The sequence below is a fragment of the Hemitrygon akajei genome, chromosome 13 (genome assembly GCF_048418815.1).
Source record: "Hemitrygon akajei chromosome 13, sHemAka1.3, whole genome shotgun sequence".
Lineage (NCBI taxonomy): Eukaryota > Metazoa > Chordata > Chondrichthyes > Myliobatiformes > Dasyatidae > Hemitrygon > Hemitrygon akajei.
This window is the reverse complement of record NC_133136.1, coordinates 11,335,436-11,354,295: the sequence shown is the minus strand read 5'-3', so window position 1 is coordinate 11,354,295 and position 18,860 is coordinate 11,335,436. Positions and strand designations below refer to the sequence as shown.

At 42.0% G+C, this 18,860-nt stretch overlaps 1 protein-coding gene across 5 annotated transcripts in view; it reads right to left on the bottom strand.

Moving 5' to 3' along the window:
* wdr7 (WD repeat domain 7) overlaps positions 1-18,860 on the bottom strand; it is a 573,837-nt gene that overhangs the window by 162,059 nt on the left and 392,918 nt on the right. For all 5 annotated transcript variants that reach the window (XM_073064130.1, XM_073064129.1, XM_073064131.1 and 2 more), the window contains one exon: positions 16,211-16,397. In XM_073064130.1, the coding sequence (XP_072920231.1) occupies positions 16,211-16,397 (187 nt within the window). The remainder of the gene's footprint in view (positions 1-16,210; positions 16,398-18,860) is intronic.

Here is an 18,860-nt window from a genome sequence, read left to right as displayed (position 1 = left end):
ACACCAAGACAGTGACCCTATTGCAATTACAGGGAATATCCATTGTGCACGAGTGCTTTTTTTTCCATCAGTACTGCCAACTATCTTGTGGCCTCCCTGAGAGAGATTGCTTACAGCTGCAATAGCAGCAATTTAGAAGGAAGGCTTGGATCCATATATACTACATACTGGTTTAAGTCAATAAATAGTGGAGACTTCTGTTCCAGCAGTCTGGGCAGGACTGAAACCTAGATCCCAGAGATGACAAGACAGTCAAGACATAGCACAATTCTGTTGCAAATATCATTGATTTCCTTCATAAGGCAATTTATATTGACGCTGACAGTATTTCATATTTACTTATTTTATGAGCTGACCAGTACTATAAATTATTACAAACCAAAGCTCTCTCTCAAACTGCAGAAGTTAATACATTAGTTTTAGCATTCATGCACATTTCTGTATCCTGCAAGTCTTGCAAATGGCCACCACGAGAACAGGAATAGCCCATTAAGTTCATTCTATCACGCAATTAGGTCATGGCTGATCTATACTGTAAATCTATTTACCTGCCTGTTTTTTCCAAATTCCTTGTTTACAAAACCCTTGAAACTTCAACAACTCAGCAAATGTAAACATCATGGAGAAATTAGGTTCAGATTTCTAAAACAATTCCATGAAGAGGGATGAAGAGCACTTCAGTTCTGTTTCAGAGAAGATAACTTCGCCCGAAAAGTCTGTCAATAATTAAGTCCTTGGATACTGTTGCATCAATTCCTGAATGTCTCACACACAACCATCTTCAGCTGCTTCATTAATGAACTTTCTTCCATCATAAAGTCAGAGGTAGGGATGTTTGCTGATTATTGAGTAATGTTCAGTTCTGTTTGCAATTCCTCAGAATCAGGTTTATTATCACTGACATATGTCATTAATTTTGTTGCTTTGTGGCAGCAGTACATTGCAATACCTATCTTAAAAAATTACCATAGGTTACAATAAGAAATGTAAAAAGTAAACATGTAAAATGAGAGCAAAAAAACGATGCTGTGTTCATGAGCAGTTCAGAAATCTGATGGCAGAGAGGAAGAAACTGTTGCTAAAACGCTGAATTCTCTTCAAGAAATCAAACATCAGCCCAGGTGTACCACAGGGCTGAGTGCTTAGCCCCTACTCTACTTGCTTTACATTTACGATTCTGTGGCTAAGCACAGCTCCAATGCCATATTCAAGTTCACTGTTGTAGGCTGAATCAAAGGTGCTGACAAAGCAGCATATAGGAGGGAGAGAAAAAATCTGGCAACAACATAGATAGGAGCACCCCAAGGCTACAGGAGACAGATAAATGTGTGACTGTCAGGAGAGGGAAGGGGGAACATCAGATAAAGGTCATCCCCCACAACAATAAGTACTCCATTTTGAGTACTTTTGTGGGGGGGGGGGGGGAACCTACCTGGGAGAAGCAACAGTGGTCATGCCTCTGGCACTGAGTCTGGCCCTGTGGTGCAGAAGGGTAGTAACGGAAGAGGATGGTAGCAGTAATAGGGGACTTTGTAGTTAGGGGGACAGATAGGTGATTCTGTGCACGTAAAAAGGAAACACAGCTGGTAGTTTGCCTCCCAGGTACCAGGGTCCCCAATGTTTCTGAACGCATCCACAATATCCTGAAAAGGGAGGGTGAGTTGCCAGAAGTCGTGGTACATACTGGTACCATCGACACAAGCAGAAAAAGGGAGCAGGTCCTGAAAACAGAGAGTTAGGAAGGAAGCTGAGAAGCAGGACGTCACGGTAGTAATCTCAAAATGCTGCCTATACCACATGACAGCAAGGATAGGAATATAATGTTGTATTAAAGTACAACAAAAGGTGACTGGAAAAGCTAGAAGAAAGGAAAAGATGAAATATGAGGGCAAACCAGCCAATAATATAAAGCAGGATACTAAAAGTTTTTTTCAATTATAAAAACAATAAAAGGGAGGGGGAGAGTTGATACTGGGCCACTGGAAAATAATGCTGGTGAGGTAGCAATAGGGGACAAAGGAATGGCAGATAAACTTAACAAGTACTTTGCATCAGTCTTCACTGTGGAAGACACTTGCAGTGTGTCAGAGGTCCGTGAGTGTCAGGGAGCAGGAGTGAGTGCCATTACTATTACAAAGGAAAAAATGCTAGGCAAACTGAAAGGTCTTAAGGTGGACCAGATGGACTACATCCCAGAGTCCTGAGATAAGATGCTGAAGGGATAACAGATGCATTGGTCATGATCTTTCAAGAATTACTTGATTCTGGCGTGGTTCCGGAGGCCTAGAAGATCGCAAGTGTCACTCCACTCTTTAAGAAGGGAGGAATGCAAAAAAAAAAGATATTATAGGCCAGTTATCCTAACTTCAGTGGTTGGGAAAGCATTGGAGTCTATTATAAAGGATGAAGTTTTGGGTTCTTTGAGGAAGTAACAAGCAGGGTGGACAAAGAAGAGGCAGTGGATGTCATTTACTAGGATTTTCAGAAGGCATTTGATAAGGTGCCATACATGAGGCTGCTTAACAAGATAAAATACTATGGTGTTACAGGAAAGATAATGGAATGGATAGAGGAATGGCTAACAGGCAGGAGGCAGCAAGTGGGAATAAAAGGGTCTTTTCTGGTTGGCTGTTTACGAAAGCTATGTTTTCAGGGGTCAGTGTTGGAGCCGCTACTTTTCACATTGTTTGTCAATGATTTAGATAGTGGAATTGATGGCTTTGTGGCAAAGTTTGCGGATGATACAAAGATAGGTGGAGGGGTACGTAGTGCTGATGAAATAATGTGATTGTAGCAGGACTTATGACAAATTGGAAGAATGAGCAAAAAAGTGGCAGATGGAATATAGTGTTGGGAAATGTATGATAATGCATTTTGGTAGAAGGAATAATAGTGTGGACTATTTTCTAAATGTGGAGAAGGTTCAGACATCAGAGGTGCAGAGGGACTTAGAAGTCCTTGTGACAAGATTCCCAGAAAGTTAATTTACAGGTTGAGTCTGTGGTAAAGAAGGCAAGTGCAATGTTGGCATTTATTTCAAGGGGAATAGAATATAAAAACAAGAAGATAATGCTGAGCCTTTATAAGACACTAGTCAGGCTGCACTTGGAGCATTGTCAACAGTTTTAGGCTCCATATCTCAGAAAGGATGTGTTGTCATTGGAGAGAGTCCAGAAAAGGTTCATGAGGATAATTGCAGGAATGAGGGAGTTACAATGAAGGTCTACAAGAAGGGTCAGAGCCGTCTCTATTTCCTGAGGAGACTGAGGTCCTTTAACATCTGCCGGACGATACTGAAAATGTTCTATGAGTCTGTGGTGGCCAGTGCTATCATGTTTGCTGTTGTTTGCTGGGGCAGCAGGCTGAGGGTAGCAGACACCAACAGAATCAACAAACTCATTCCCAAGGCCAGTGATGTTGTGGGGGTGGAACTAGACTCTCTGATGGTGGTGTCTGAAAAGACGGTGCTGTCCAAGTTACATGCCATCTTGGACAATGTCTCCCATCCACTTCATAATGTACTGGTTAGGCACAGGAGTACGTTCAGCCAGAGACTCATTCCACCGAGATGCAATACTGAGCATCATAGGAAGTCATTCCTGCTTGTGGCTATCAAACTTTACAACTCCTCCCTCGGAGTGTCAGACACCCTAAGCCAACAGGCTGGTCCTGGACTTATTTCCACTTAGAATATTTCACTTATTATTATTTAATTATTTATGGCTTTATATTGCTATATTTCTACACTATTCTTGGTTGGTGCGACTGTAACAAAACTCAATTTCCCTCCGGATCAATAGAGTATGTCTGTCTGTCTGTCTAATACGACCAGCAGCTTTGAGTTTGTACTCACTAGAATTTAAAAGAACCTGGGGGGGTGGTGGGGGATGATCTCATTGAAACATACCAAATGTTGAAAGGACTAGATAGGCTGGATGTGGAGAGGATGTTTCCTGTGGTGGGGGTATCCAGAACTAGAGGGCACTGCCTCAAAGTAGAGGAGCAACCTTTTAGAACAGAGGTAAAGAAGAACTTTTTTAGCCAGAGAGGAGTGAATCTGTGGAATGCTCTGCCATAGACTGCGGTGGGGTCCAAGTCCGCGGGTATATTTAAGGCAAAAGTTGATAGTTTCCTGATCAGTCTGAGCATCAAAGAATATGGTGAGAAGGTAGGTGTCTGGGATCCAGGAACAGCTATAATGGAATGGCAGAGCAGACTTGATAGGCTGAATGGCTGAATTCTGCTCCTATGTTTTATGGTCTTATAAGCCCGTCTTCATCGGGGAATCAGAAGTGGAGAGGGCCAGCAACTTTAAATTCTCAGTGTTATCATTACAGAGGACCAGTCCTGGGCCCATCACAATAGTGTAATAATGAAGAAAGAGCGACAGGTCCTCTGCTTCCTTATAAGTTTGCGAAGATTTGACATGACATCTAAACCTTTGACAAAGTTTTATAGATATGTGGTGTACTCTATATTGGCTGGCTGCATAACAACATGGTATGGAATCACCAATGCACTTGAATGGAAAATCCTACAAAAAATAGTGGCCTTATCCATCACAGGTAAAACCCTTGCCACCATTGAGCACATCTACATGGAGTGCTGTCACAGGAAAGCAACATCCACCATCAGGGATTCCCACCATGTCATGTCATGCTCTTCTCTTGTGGCTGCCATCTTTCACGAAGAGTTATTACCCCTCAACTTCACTTGCCCATCCTTGAAATGTTCCCACAACCTATAGACTTACTTTCAATGACCGCTCATCTCATACTCTTGACACTTGTTGCTTATTTATTATTATTATTAATATTTCATCTTTTTGTATTTGCTCAGTTTGTTGTTTTTCACAGACTAGCTATACACACAGATGGTGCGGTATTTCATTGGTTGTATTATGATTATTAAATTTATTAAGTATGCCCACAAGAGAATGAATCTCAGGGTTGTATATGGTGACATGTACGTACTTTAATAATAAAATTACTTTGGACTTTGAAATTACCCAAGCCTATGCACACGAAGCAAGACCAATTCAACATTTGGGCAACTACCGTAACATTAGTACAACACAAGTATCAGACATGGCCTTCTCCAATCACCCTGACTTCAAAATTTAATGTTGTTCTTTATTGGTTACTGGATTTACGCACTGGAACTCTATAAATCTCTGGCTGGACCAGAATCAGAATCAGGTTTATTATCACCGGCATGTGACATGAAATTTGTTAACTTAGCAGCAGCAGTTTAATGCAATGCATAATCTAGCGGGGCAAAAAAAAAAACAAGTAAATCAATTACAGTATATGTATATTGAATAGATTTTTTTAAAATGTGCAAAAATAGAAATATTGGATATTATAAAAAAGTGAGGTAGTGTCCAAAGATTCAACGTCCATTTAGGAATCAGATGGCAGAGGGGAAGAAGCTGTTCCTGAATTGATGAATGTGTGCCTTCAGGCTTCTGTACCTCCTAGCTGATGGTAACAGTGAGAAAAGGGCATGCCCTGGGTGCTGGAGGTCCTTAATAATGGACAATGCCCTTATGAGACACGGCTCCCTGAAGGTGTCCTGGGAGCTTTTTAGGCTAATACCCAAGATGGAGCTGACCAGATTTACAACCTTCTGCTGCTTCTTTCAATCCCATGCAGTAGCCCCTCCATACCAGATGGTGATGCAGCCTGTCAGAATGCTCTCCATGGTACAACTATAGAAGTTTTTGAGTGTATTTGTTGACATGGCAAATTGCTTCAAACTCTAAATTAGGTATAGTCGCTGCCTTGTCTGCTTTATAACTACATCGATATGTTGGGACCAGGTTAGATCCTCAGAGATCTTGACACCCAGGAGCTTGAAACTGCTCACTCTCTCCACTTCTGATCCCTCTATGAGGATTGGAATGCATTCCTTCATCTTAACCTTCCTGAAGTCCACAAACAGCTCTTTCGTCTTACTGATGTTGAGTTCTAGGTTGTTGTTGTGGCACCACTCCACTAGTTGGCATACCTCACTCCTGTACGCCCTCTCGTTACCACCTGAGATTCTACCAACAATAGTTGTATCATCAGCAAAATTATAGATGGTATTTGAGCTCTTCCTAGCCACACAATCATGTGTATACAGAGAGTAGAGCAGTGGGCTAAGCACACACCCCTGAGGTGCGCCAGTGTTGATCGCCAACGAGGAGGATATGTTATCACCAATCGCACAGATTGTGGTCTTTCGGTTAGATAGTTGAGGATCCAATTGCAGGGGGAGATACAGAGGCCCAGGTTCTGCAACTTCTCAATCAGGACTGTGGGAATGATGGTATTAAATGCTGAGCAGCATCCTGATGTAGGTATTTGTGTTGTCCAGGTGGTCTAAAGCCATGTGAAGAGCCATTGAGATTGCGTCTGCCATTGACCTATTGTGGTGATTGGCAAATTGCAATGGGTTGAGCTCGTTGCTGAACAGGATTTCAGTCTAGTCATGACCAACCTCTCAGAGCATTTCATCACCGTCGATGTGAGTGCTACCCGATGGTAGTCATTAAGGCAGCCCATATTATTCTTCTTAGGCACTGGTACAATTGTCGCCCTTTTGAAGCAAGTGGGAACTTCCACCCGTAGCAGTGAGAGGTTGAAAATGTCCTTGAGTACTCCGGCTAGTTGGTTGGCACAGGCTTTCAGAACCTTACCAGGTACTCCATCGGGACCTTCCTGTCTCTTTAAAGACAGCCTAACAGCAGCCTCTGAGATGTAGATCACAGGGTCATCAGGTACAGCAGGGATCTTCACAGTTGTAGTTGTGATCTTCCTTTCAAAGTGTGCATAGAAGGCGTTGAGTCCATCTGGTAGTGAAGCATTGCTGCTGTTCATGCTATTGGGTTTCGCTTTGTGGGAAGTAATGTCGTACAGACCCTGCCAAGCCCTCTGCAAATCATACCTGGTTTTCTGGTACAGGCCTGGGTATGCCACAGATCTAGCCTTCAGCAGACAACGTACCTCCTGGTTCATCCACGGATTTTGGTTTGGAAACATACGGTAGGTCTTTGTGGGTACACACTCATCCACACGGTCTTTAATGAAGTTGATAACAACCGCAGCATACTCATCCAGTTTCGAAGATGAATCCCTGAATACAGTCCAGGCCACCAATCTAGAGCAGTCCTGTAGGTGCTCCTGAGCTTCCCTTGTCCAAACCTTCTTGGTCCTCACTGCTGGTGCTACAGTCTTCAGTCTCCATCTATAATTAGGGTGTAGAATTACAGCTAGGTGGTCAGATTTTCCAAAGTGAGGGCATGGAATAACATGGTAGGCATTCTTGATGGTGGTGTAGCAATGGTCCAGTATGTTGCTTCCTCTGGTATTGCAAATGATCTGTTAATGGTAGTTGCTTAGAGATTTCTTTCAGATTGGCATGGTTAAAATCTCCCAAAACGATGGTGAAGGCATTAGGGTGCACACATGGAATATGGTCATATCATTTTAGGAAGAATGTGGAGGCTTTAGAAAGAATGCCAAGGAGATTTACCTGGATGCTGCCTGGGTTAGAGAGCATGTCTTATGAGGATATGTTGAGCAAGCTAAGGATTTTCTCTCAGAAGCGAAAGAGGACGAGCAATGAATTGATAGAGGTGTCAAAAGATAGTAAGAACCATGGATCAAGTGGATAGCCAGGGGTTTTTCCCCAGGATGGAAATGGCTAATAATTTTAAGATGATTGGAAAAAAGTATAAGGGGTTGTCAGGGGTAGATTTTTTTTTAAACACAGAGAGTGGAACGCCCTATCAGAGACGGTGGCAGAGGCATATGCATCAGGAACATTTAAGATACACTTACATAGGCACATGGATAATAGAAAAATGAAGGGTTATATGTGAGAGAAGGGTAGATTGATCTTGGTGAAGTTTAAAAGGTCAGCACAACATTGTGGGCTGAGGGGCCTGAACTGATCTACAGTCATCCACAGGCACTGCAGCTCTACCATGTAGACAGCAGAGGAACAGAAAGGCAGTTCACCACCAATTTGAAGAACAATTAAAAGTTGGCAATAAATGCTGAGATTGACAATGAAGCACTAGATTCTATAAATTAATCCAAAAAGCTGTTGTCTTATGTCATTCAATCCAGGTGAATAAAAGAAAAACCTGCAAATATGCGGTTTGGAGTGAAGTTAGTTGAGAGGAATGTGAATATGGGTGCCACTGACACTTTTCTGAACCAGCAAAATGACAAAACTGGGCAAAACAGAAAAACTTTGGTGAGCCAAATAGTTATACTCTATTCAGTTCTACAGCTAGAATTTCAATACACTTTATCATGCATCACAAACAAAATGTGTAACTCTATTGTCTTTAACATTATCAGGACCATTTACCTTGCTTCCCACTTGAGTTACAAAGATATTAGATCCAACTGTCTAATTCTGAGACTAGGCTGTTTAATTGTTATTTTCTTTGCATTTTTTTGCTTGTATTTTAAGTAGCTTTTATTTACATATAACAGTCTAGTATGCTTCCTAGTGGTCACAGTATGTATATGCAATTGCTTAATGTGTCCCCTCATGGTTATATTGATATAATTCTGGAAAGTTCTGTAAGCTTTTCTTGGTGTTGCAATATTTGAATAAGAGCTTTCTATTTGGTTCTCTCTTATCTGCAAATTTGAATGGACTTTTCCTTATCCATGTAGTCTAATATAGTTGACCACAAGACAGTGCCAACTTAGTTCTTTTTGCTTCTATCTCCCTTTGCTTAGCTGATCTCCATTACTGTTTGTTTTTATATTTCCTTTGTTCTATCAACACTTAATAAAACAATTGGAAAGCTACAAATTTTATACCTCTTTCCAGATTTCTGAAAGAACCTTGGATTAAAAAAGGCAGAAACCATCAAAGACGAAGGAAGATTAATTTTTTCTCTTATATATCGCTTTTCAGCTCAAAATTCACACAGCATCGTATAAATGTTGTTCAGCATAAATGCTAGTTGATCTGACTTTGAACTCAAGTCGATTCTTGCTGGAAGATCACACATGGCTACTTCTCCTGGATCAAGCTAAAAAAAAAAGCACTTCCTCTATCTATCATCATCCTGTGCTGTGTCGTATGACGTGGGTGATCATGAGCTCATGATCATGATTGCTCTTGGCAAATTTCTCTACAGAGTGGTTTGCCATTGCCGCCTTCTGGGCAGTGTCTTTACAAGACAGTTAACCACAACCACTATCAACACTCTTCAGAGATTGTCTGCCTGGTGTCAGTGATCGCTTAACCAGGACTTGCTTATATTTCCACAGTTACCAGAATTAAATATAGTAGTTTTATTGCTATAATACCAATAAAGCAATAGGAGATCAGCACAACATTGTGAGCTGAAGGGCTATTCTATGTTCAGATTCATGTCAATCCATGGCCTCCTCTACTGCCGCAGTGAGGCCACATTCAAGTTGGTGGAACACCTTATATTCTTTCTGGGGAGTTTCCAACCTGATGCATGAACGTCGATTACTCAAACTTCTGGTAATTGACCCCCCCACCCTCTCTTTCACCATTCCCCATCCCTGTTTCCCTTTCCCTCCTATCTCCTCACCTGACCATCACATCCCCATTGTGCTGCTCCTCCTTCCCTGTCTTCCATGGTCTTCAATCCTCTCCTATCAGATTCTCCCTCCTACAGCCCTTTATCTCTTTCACCAATCAGTGTCCCAGCTCTTTACTTCACCCCTTCTCCTCTCCTGTTTTCACCTCAACTTTGTGCTTCTTCCTCTCCTGTCCCCATCTTTTTGCTCTGACTTCTCATTTTTTTCCAGTCCTGATGAAAGGTCTCAGCCCAAAACATCTACTGTTTCATTCATTTCCATAGGTACTGCCTGGTCCTCAGAGCTCCTCCAGCATTTTGTTGGTGGTGTATTCAGAACACATCGAAACACACAGTGAGATGTGTCATTTGCATTAACAAACAACACACCCACGGATGTGCTGGGGGGGCAGCCCACAAGAGTGGTCACACATGCTGATGCCAACATGGCATGCCCACAATGCTCGGCAGAACAACACAGAGCAAAACAAAACAGAACACCACAAGTGACAGAGGAACAGCAACAAAACAAGCCTTCTTCTAGAGGACAATGCAATCCTCTAACCCCAAGATAGGCTGTTTTTGGCCTGCAGTCTGAACAGACCTGTGGATTCACAGACACGAGACCATTGACTTTCCTAGCAGACTCTGTGATCGGAAACTATTTTAACAACAATTGCAATCAAAGCAGAAGTAAATCAGGACTGAAGACAGATGTCATCTAAAGACTGCCAAATCACATTCTTGAAGCATGCTGAATAGTTTATACTTGTTAAAAAGAACTCTCAGAATGTATTCTCTACTTAATAACGGGTGCCATGGTAGCATAAGCTGTAATATGCAAGAACGCGACACTGTTGCAGCTTGTTGCATCAGAGATCAGAGTTAAATTCCAGTGTCCTCTATAAGCAAGTTCGTACATTTTTTCTGGTGACTAAATGGGTTTCCTCCAGGTGCTCCAGTTTACTCCCACAGTTTAAAGACACACCAGTTAGTGAATTAATTGATCATTGTGAAATATCCTGTGAATAGGCTAGGGTTAAATAGATGGGTTGCTGGACAACATGGCTCGATGGGCCTAAGGGCCTCTTCCGCACTGTATTTCTAAAGAAGTAAGTAAGTAAATAAATAAATAACCAAGCAAGCAACCTAGTTGTTATCTGTTGACAATATGAATTACTGACATGTTTGCTGCTGGCCAGAGAAAAAGAAATGTATGAGTAAAATCTAATTTCCAACGAGCCAGCACGTCTCATCTCTAGCTCAAGCTGTGCTAAGCGCACTATGCTGCCTTGCATTAGCCTCTTTCTAATAAACATTGAAAGATTACACTCTCAATGTAACTATATTAGAAAGGGTCACAAGAAGTCAGAATCATTCATGTACTATACTGAGTGATGTAATCACTCAGCAATTCAAAGCTCACATCCTCTCTCAGCTTGCTGACTGGATGATTACTGGTGGATGACATTTGCACTTCAGCGTCTACTACAGCAGAGTGATAATGTCAAACTGCAATATTACAAACCCACAATATTAATATCCTGACAAAAAGGCCAGTTTGTAATACCCCAGACATAAATCGGTACGTGGGTTTTCCAAACATAAATCCTGAAATAAAGTTCAAAGTAAATTTGTTATCAAAGTATGTATATGTCACCATATACTACCCTGAGACTCATTTTCCTGCAGGCGTTCACAGTAAAACAAAGCAATACAATAGAATCAATGAAAAACTACACACAAAGACTGACAAACAACCAATGTGCAAACAAAGACAAACTGTGCAAATAATAAATAAATAATACTGAGCATATGAGTTGTAGAATCCGTGAAAGTGCTTCTAGATGTTGTTTACCCTGTGACAAATGATCCTATTGGCAAATGAATGGCTTTATTTTATCACTGAATCAGTTTCATATCCATACTTTTAAGATCTTGATACTTAAAAATAAAAAAGATAATTAGATATACACAATACAGAGGCTTGTAAGAGATCCTGGGAGTTGCACTATTTATTAGGAAGAATGTGACTTGGAGAGGACATCTAGTAAGACATTGCGCCTAGAGCTCAGGTGTAAGAAAGGTACAATCACTCTGATGAGGCCTCCCAATCATCAGTGGGAGACAGGGGAACAGATATATTGACAGATTATGGCAAAATCCAAAAGCATCTGTTAGTCACAGTGATTGACTTTAATTTCCCCAATACTGACTGGAACTCCCCAGTGCAAGAGGCTTAGAATGGGCAGAATTTGTCCATAAGAGCTTTACAATATGGTATTTATACAATCCAATCAGAGAAGGAGCCATGCTAGGAAGTGAGTCTGGCCAGATGATTGGAGTTTCAGTGGGAGAGCATTTTGTGAACAGTGATCAAAATTTGCTATGTTTTCAAATAGTTATGGACTGGAATAAGACTAGACCTCAAACAAAAGTGCTAAATTTTGAAAAGGCTATTCATAATGGTATTGGACAAGAGCTGGGAAAAGTAGAATAGGAACAGCTGGTACTGGGTAAGTCTACAAATAACATATAGAACATAGAACAGTACAGCACAGTACAGGCCCTTCGGCCTACAATGTTGTGCCAACCCTCAAACCCTGCCTCCCAAATAATCCCCCACCTTAAATTCCTCCATATACCTGTCTAGTAGTCTCTTAAATTTCACTAGTGTATCTGCCTCCACCACTGACACAGGCAGCGCATTCCATGCACCAACCACTCTCTGAGTGAAAAACCTTCCTCTAATATCCTCCCTGAACTTCCCTCCCCTTACCTTAAAGCCATGTCCTCTTGTACTGAGCAGTGGTGCCCTGGGGAAGAGGCGCTGGCTGTCCACTCTGTCTATTCCTCTTAATATCTTGTACACCTCTATCATGTCTCCTCTCATCATCCTTCTCTCCAAAGAGTAAAGCCCTAGCTCCCTTAATCTCTGACCATAATCCATACTCTCTAAACCAGGCAGCATCCTGGTAAATCTCCTCTGTACCCTTTCCAATGCTTCCACATCCTTCCTATAGTGAGGCGACCAGAACTGGACACAGAACTCCAAGTGTGGCCTAACTAGAGTTTTATAGAGCTACATCATTACATCGCGTCTCAAACTCTATCCCTCGACTTATGAAAGCTAACACCCCATAAGCTTTCTTAACTACCCTATCTACCTGTGAGGCAACTTTCAGGGATCTGTGGACATGTACCCCCAGATCCCTCTGCTCCTCCACTCTACCAAGTATCCTGCCACTTACCCTCTACCTTCACAAGCCTTCCAGGGCCTGCTTCAGTGAAGCATCACCATAGTATGATGCAGAGTCCACCATGCTTCATGGTAGAGATGGCAGGTTTTTGAAGATGTGCAGTGTTTGGCTTATGCTAAACATAGCGTTTAGTCTGATGACCAGAAGCTCAATTTTGGTATCATTAGACGATAGAACCTTCTTTCAGCTGACTTCAGAGTCTCCCACATGCCTTCTGGCAAACTCCAGCTGAGATTTCATGTGAGTTTTTTTCGACATTTTCTCTTTGCCGCTCTCCCATAAAGCTGTGACTGGTGAAGCACTTGGGCAACAGTTGTTGTTTGCGCAGTCTCTCCCATTTCAGCCACTGAAGCTTGTAACTCCTCCAGAGTTGCAATAGGTATCTTGGTGAATTCCCTCACTAGTCCCCTTCTTGCACAGTCACTCAGTTTTCGAGGACAGCATGCTCCAGGCAGATTTATAGCTGTGTCATATTCTTTCCATTTCTTGATGATTGACTTCACTGTACTCCAAGGGATACTCCGTGACTTGGAAATTTTCTTGTATCCATCTCCTGACTTCTGCTTTTCAATAACTTTTTGTGGAGTTGCTTGGAGTGTTCTTTTGTCTTCGTGGTGTAGTTTTTGCCAGGATACTGACTGACCAGCAGTTGGACCTTCTAGATACAGGTGTATTTTTACTACAATCATTTGAAACACCTTAACTGCCACGGTGATCTCCATTTAGCCAATTATGTGACTTCCAAAACCAACTGGCTGCACCAGTGATGATTTGGTGTGTCGTATTAAAGGGGAGGAATACTTCTGTAATCGACAATTTTGTGTTTTATAAGTAATTAAATTAGATCATTTTGCAGTGATCTGTTTTCACTTTGATACAGAAGTCTTCTTCTGTTGATCAGTGTCAAAAAATGCCAAATTACATCCACTGTGATTCAATGTTGTAAAACAATAAAATATGAAAACTTCCAAGGGGGAGGGGGTGAATAATTTTTACAGGCATTGTAACGTAAAAAGAAAGGAACCCAACACCAACCACTATGAAATACTACTAATCACCGGCAGCCAACCAGAAAAAGCTTCCTTTATTCACACTTCTTGCCTCCTGCCAATCAGCCAATCCTTGAAGCATGTTAGTACCTTCCCTCTAATACCACAGGCTCTCAGCTTGTTAAGCAGCCTCATGTGCGGCAACTTATCAAAAGCCTTCTGAAGATCTAAGTATACAACATCTACCAGTTCTCCTTTGTCTATCCTGCACCATTTATAAAGTGATTCACAGAAGTGCTTAGTTTCCCTCCACGTGTTCATTTGTGGAAACATTCAGATTTTCTTTCTTTACATAAATGTTGAGCACCTTGATGTTATTTTACAAAATGACTGTTGTTGCATTGCCTGAATTAGAATATGGTCATTTTCCAGTAAGATGACAGTGCACTTAATCGCAGTAGCCTCTCCGGGTCCAATAAGTGGCGCAAATGTTTGTCTGAAGCATTTCCTTTATATATCACAAGACCTACTGGACATTGATAATACTGCAATACTGCACACTAGTGAGACTGACACAGAGGGGAGCTGCATGGCCACAGATCTTGCAGGGACCAGGCCCTCTGCTGAGGCATCATCTGTTACTGAAGGACAGATGGACATTATCTACTTGGACTTTCAGAAGGCGTTTGATAATGTGCCGCATAAAAGACTTATCCATAAGATAAGGATGCATAGAGTTGGACGTGATGTATTAGCATGGATAGAGGATTGCTTAACTAATAGAAAGCAGAGAGTTGGGATACATGGGTATTACTCTGTTTGGCAATCAGTAGTGAGCGGTGTGCCACAGGGGTTGGTGCTCGGCCCGCAACTGTTCATGATATACATTAACGATCTGGAAGAGGGAGCCAAGTGTAGTGTACATAAGTTTGCTGATGATAGTAAATTGAGTGGAAGAGCAAATTGTGCAGAAGGTACAGAGTCTGCAGAGAGATATAGAGAAATTAAGTGAGCGAGCAAGGATCTGTCAGATGGAGTACAATGTTGGTCAGTGCGAGGTCATCCACTTTGGAAGGAAAATTGAAAGAGCAGATTATTGTTTAAATGGTAAAAGACTGCAGCATGCAGCTGTGCAGAGGGACTTGAGAGTGCTTGTGCATGAATCACAAAAGGTTGGTTTGCTGGTGCAGCAGGCTATCAAGAAGGCAAATGGAATGTTCTTCTTTCCAAAAAGGATTGAATTTAAGAGCAGGGAGGTTATGCTGCAACTGGACAGGGTACTGGTGAGGCTGCACCTGGAGTACTGTGTGCAGTTTTGGTCTCCTTAGTTGTGGAAAGATATACTGGCTTTGGAGGTGGTGCAGAGGAGGTTCACTGATTTCAGAGATGAGGCGGTTAGACTATGAGGAGAGATTGAGTTGCCTGGGACTGTACTTGTTGGAATGCAGAAGAATGAAAGGAGATCTTATAGAAACATATAAAATTATGAAAGGGATAAGACAGAGGCAGGGAAGTTGTTTCCACTGGTGAGACTAGAACTAGGGGACATAGCCTCAAGTTTCAGAGGAGTAGATTTAGGAAGGAGATGAGGAGGAACTGCTTTTACCAGAGAGTGGTGAACCTGTGGAATTCTCTGCCTAATGAAGCAATGGAGGCTACCTCAGTAAACCTTAAGACAAGTTTGGATAGATTTTTGCATAGTAGGGGAATTAAGGGTTTTGGGGAAAAGGCAGGTAGGTGGAGATGAGTCCATGGCCAGATCAGCCAGGATCTTATTGAAAGACAGAGCAGGCTTAATGGGCCGGGTGGCCTACTCCTGCTCCTATTTCATATGTTCTTATATTACAGCCACACAGGGAGGAAGCACTGGAGGCAGCATAGGAGAGAACAGGGAAGCGGCAGGCACACTGGAATCCATCGTGGGTTGGGAACTTACCCTTACGGTCCGGCTCATGCACAAATGCTACTCTCCACTGTCGCTCCCTGGAAGACAAGCTGGATTGCGTTTGTCTGTGGCTGACCCAGTGCGAGATGAGGAACTGCTGCACGTTTGTTCTTGCATAAACATGGCTCCAGGACAATACCCCATGCACAATAAATCTTCAGGCCATGCCGCTCAGGATCTTGGGCTAATTTTGTATGTGACCTTTGCCCTGGAGAATGCTGCTTCATATAGCTGTATGCACGTGTTTAATTGATTGACAATTAAACTTGAACAGATGCTTTCTCATTCCTCATTTATAGCTTCTAATGAGAGTCCCTGAATATTCATGAAAAAACAGACAGCTGACTGCAGAAGGGGAAGTTACTTTTACACAAGTATAGAACAAACCACTGTAATCAAGACACCTTTTCCAAATTGCTTCAGCCTTCTGTTATTTTAATATTCTACTTACTTGGAAAGATGTTTCTCAGCCTCAGCGCAGAGCTCTAGAAGTCCCATCAGCACAGCTGATACATCCATATAGGGCTCCCACACGGTAAAGCCACGGCCAATCAAATCAATGGCAGTCCTGCGGATTGTGCTGTGTGCCGGAAGTTTACTGCTGGAAGGTTGCAGCAGCAGGAATGTCAAAGCCTTGCCTGGTAAGGAAAACAAGAAAAAGAATTTAGAAGAATGAGAGGGATCTCACTGAAACGTATCAAATATTGAAAGGCGTAGACAGTGGACATGCATAGGATGTCTTTAACCAAAGACTAGGAGCAGAGGACACAGCTTCTGAACAGAAGGATGTCCCTTTACAGCAGAGATGAGGAAGCATTTTCTTAGCTAGAGGCTGGTGCAACTGTGGAATTCATCACCACGGAAGGCTATGGAGGCTAAGTCACTGGGTACATTTAAAGTGGAGATTGATTGATGCCTGATTAGCAAGAACATCAGAGCTTATGAGAAGAAGGCAGGAGAATGGGTCTAAGAGGGATAATCAGTCATGATTGAATAGTGGAGCGGACTGAATGGGTTGAGTGTCCAAATTCTGTTCCTATGTCTTATGGTGGTGGAGACAGATTCAACAGCATGACCAAAAGGATACTGAATAAATACTTGAAAGAAAATGATGGAATGGCAGAGCAAATTCAATGGGATGAATGATCCAATTCTGCCCTATGTCTTGAGGTGTTATGTCTTAAAATCAGTGTATGAAAGTAAAAATGTATAGTTTTAATAATTTCCATGTCTTCAGTTACATATTTCTTGTTTCACCATTCTACAGCCTAAATTAAATTTTGATTGATAAATTGATAATTAAGATGGTCTGTAAATACATTATTCCACTTCAAGGTGATTTTGCTGTTAATGTAGATAATTGGCAAAGCTAACTATGCTGAGTCAGCTAAGTAGATTTATAAGTGTCTCAGAAAGTATGGATTGTCTGCAGGTTAGAGAGTCTGGGGCCAAGAAATGGAGACCTGGAGGCGACCTGCGAGGGGTTGGAGCCTCTGTGTGTGTGAGGAGGGCAGTTGGATGGCAGGAGGGCAAAGGGGTTTATTTTGCTGTTGTCTTGTTCTGTTCTGTTGTTGTTGTGGATGCTGCTTGTGTTGTGTTGAATATTATGGGTATGCTACGCTGGTGCCAGAATGTGTGGTGACACTTGCAGGCTGCCCCCAGCACATTATTGGGACATTGGTTGTTAACACAAACAACACAATACTTCCTCATTGCATTGTAGCCTTGTTTGTCTTTTACATCGTTTGCATGGGGCACGTCATGTAGCAGTTAGTGTGACACTCTGGCAAAGGTCACAGGGGCAGTGCACAAACTCCATATGGACAGCGGTGGGGATTGAGTTATGGAGTGTTAGGACCAGAAGAATGTATTAGTTTTAGTGATTAACTCAGCATGTTGAATTTATGTATTTAAGTAAAGTGCTGACTTGAAGGAGAAGGAATGTATCCATGGTCAGACAATTTTAATTAGCTGAGAAATATAAATGCATAAAATTCTAATCACTTTTCAAACAGCTTTCAGGCCTGATGTGTGAAACAGTGGGATTTTATTTCATACGCTGCTTAGAACATAGAACACAGGAACACTACAGGCCCCACAGCACTACACTTTCTCTCCTTATTCTGAATTGTGTTGTTTTACTTTATCTTAGCTCAGTCTCCTGTGTAATGATTTGCCACATGATGTGGCAATCAGAGGTTCCCAACCTGGGGTCCTCAGACCCCTCAGTTAATAAAGGTTGGAAACTCTGCTCTAAATAAACAGCATGCAAGACAAGCTTGCCACTGCATTTTGGCAGACGTGAGAATAATAAACCAATCCGTGTTAGAAGTTGAAGGTCTGCTGATCCTGTCAGAGCAATTCAGGTGAGTAGCCGCTGTCCCTTTGAGGAATGGTTTATAAATCCTTTATCATAGACCACCAGGTTCAAGAACAGCTGCTTCCTTTCAACCATTTGGTTCTTGAACAACCAACGAAGGCCTAATCACCGCAGTTTAGCAACATAATGACCACTTTGTAAGAAAAGTACAGACCAGGCCACCTTTTGTGTGATGATCTTTTAACCTACTTGAAGATCAATCTAATCCTTCCTTCCCACATAACCCACCATTTTTCTATCATTCATGTGCCTAACTAAGAGTTTCTCAAATGTCCCTAATGTATCAGCCTCTACCAACACCCAGACAGCACATTCCAAACACTCATCACTCTCTGTGTAAAGAACTTAACTCTGTTATCCACTCTATACCTTCTTCCAACTACCTGTTTAAGACAATGACTATTAAGAAATAGGAGCAGAATTAGGATATTTGGCCCATCAAATCTGCTCTACCATTTCATCATAGTGGATCCATTTCCCTCTGAACTCTATTCTTTTGCCTTTTACCCGTAAACTTTCACACCCTAACTAATCAAGAACCTATCAACTTCTGCCTAAAATACACCCAATGACTTAAAGACTCCTCAGATGCCTGTGGCAATGAATTCCACAGATCCACCACGCTCTGGCTGAAGAAATTCCTCCTCATCTCTGTTCAAAATGGACATCTCTCTACTCTGAGGCTATGTCCTCTGGTCCTAGACTCCCCCACCATAGGAAG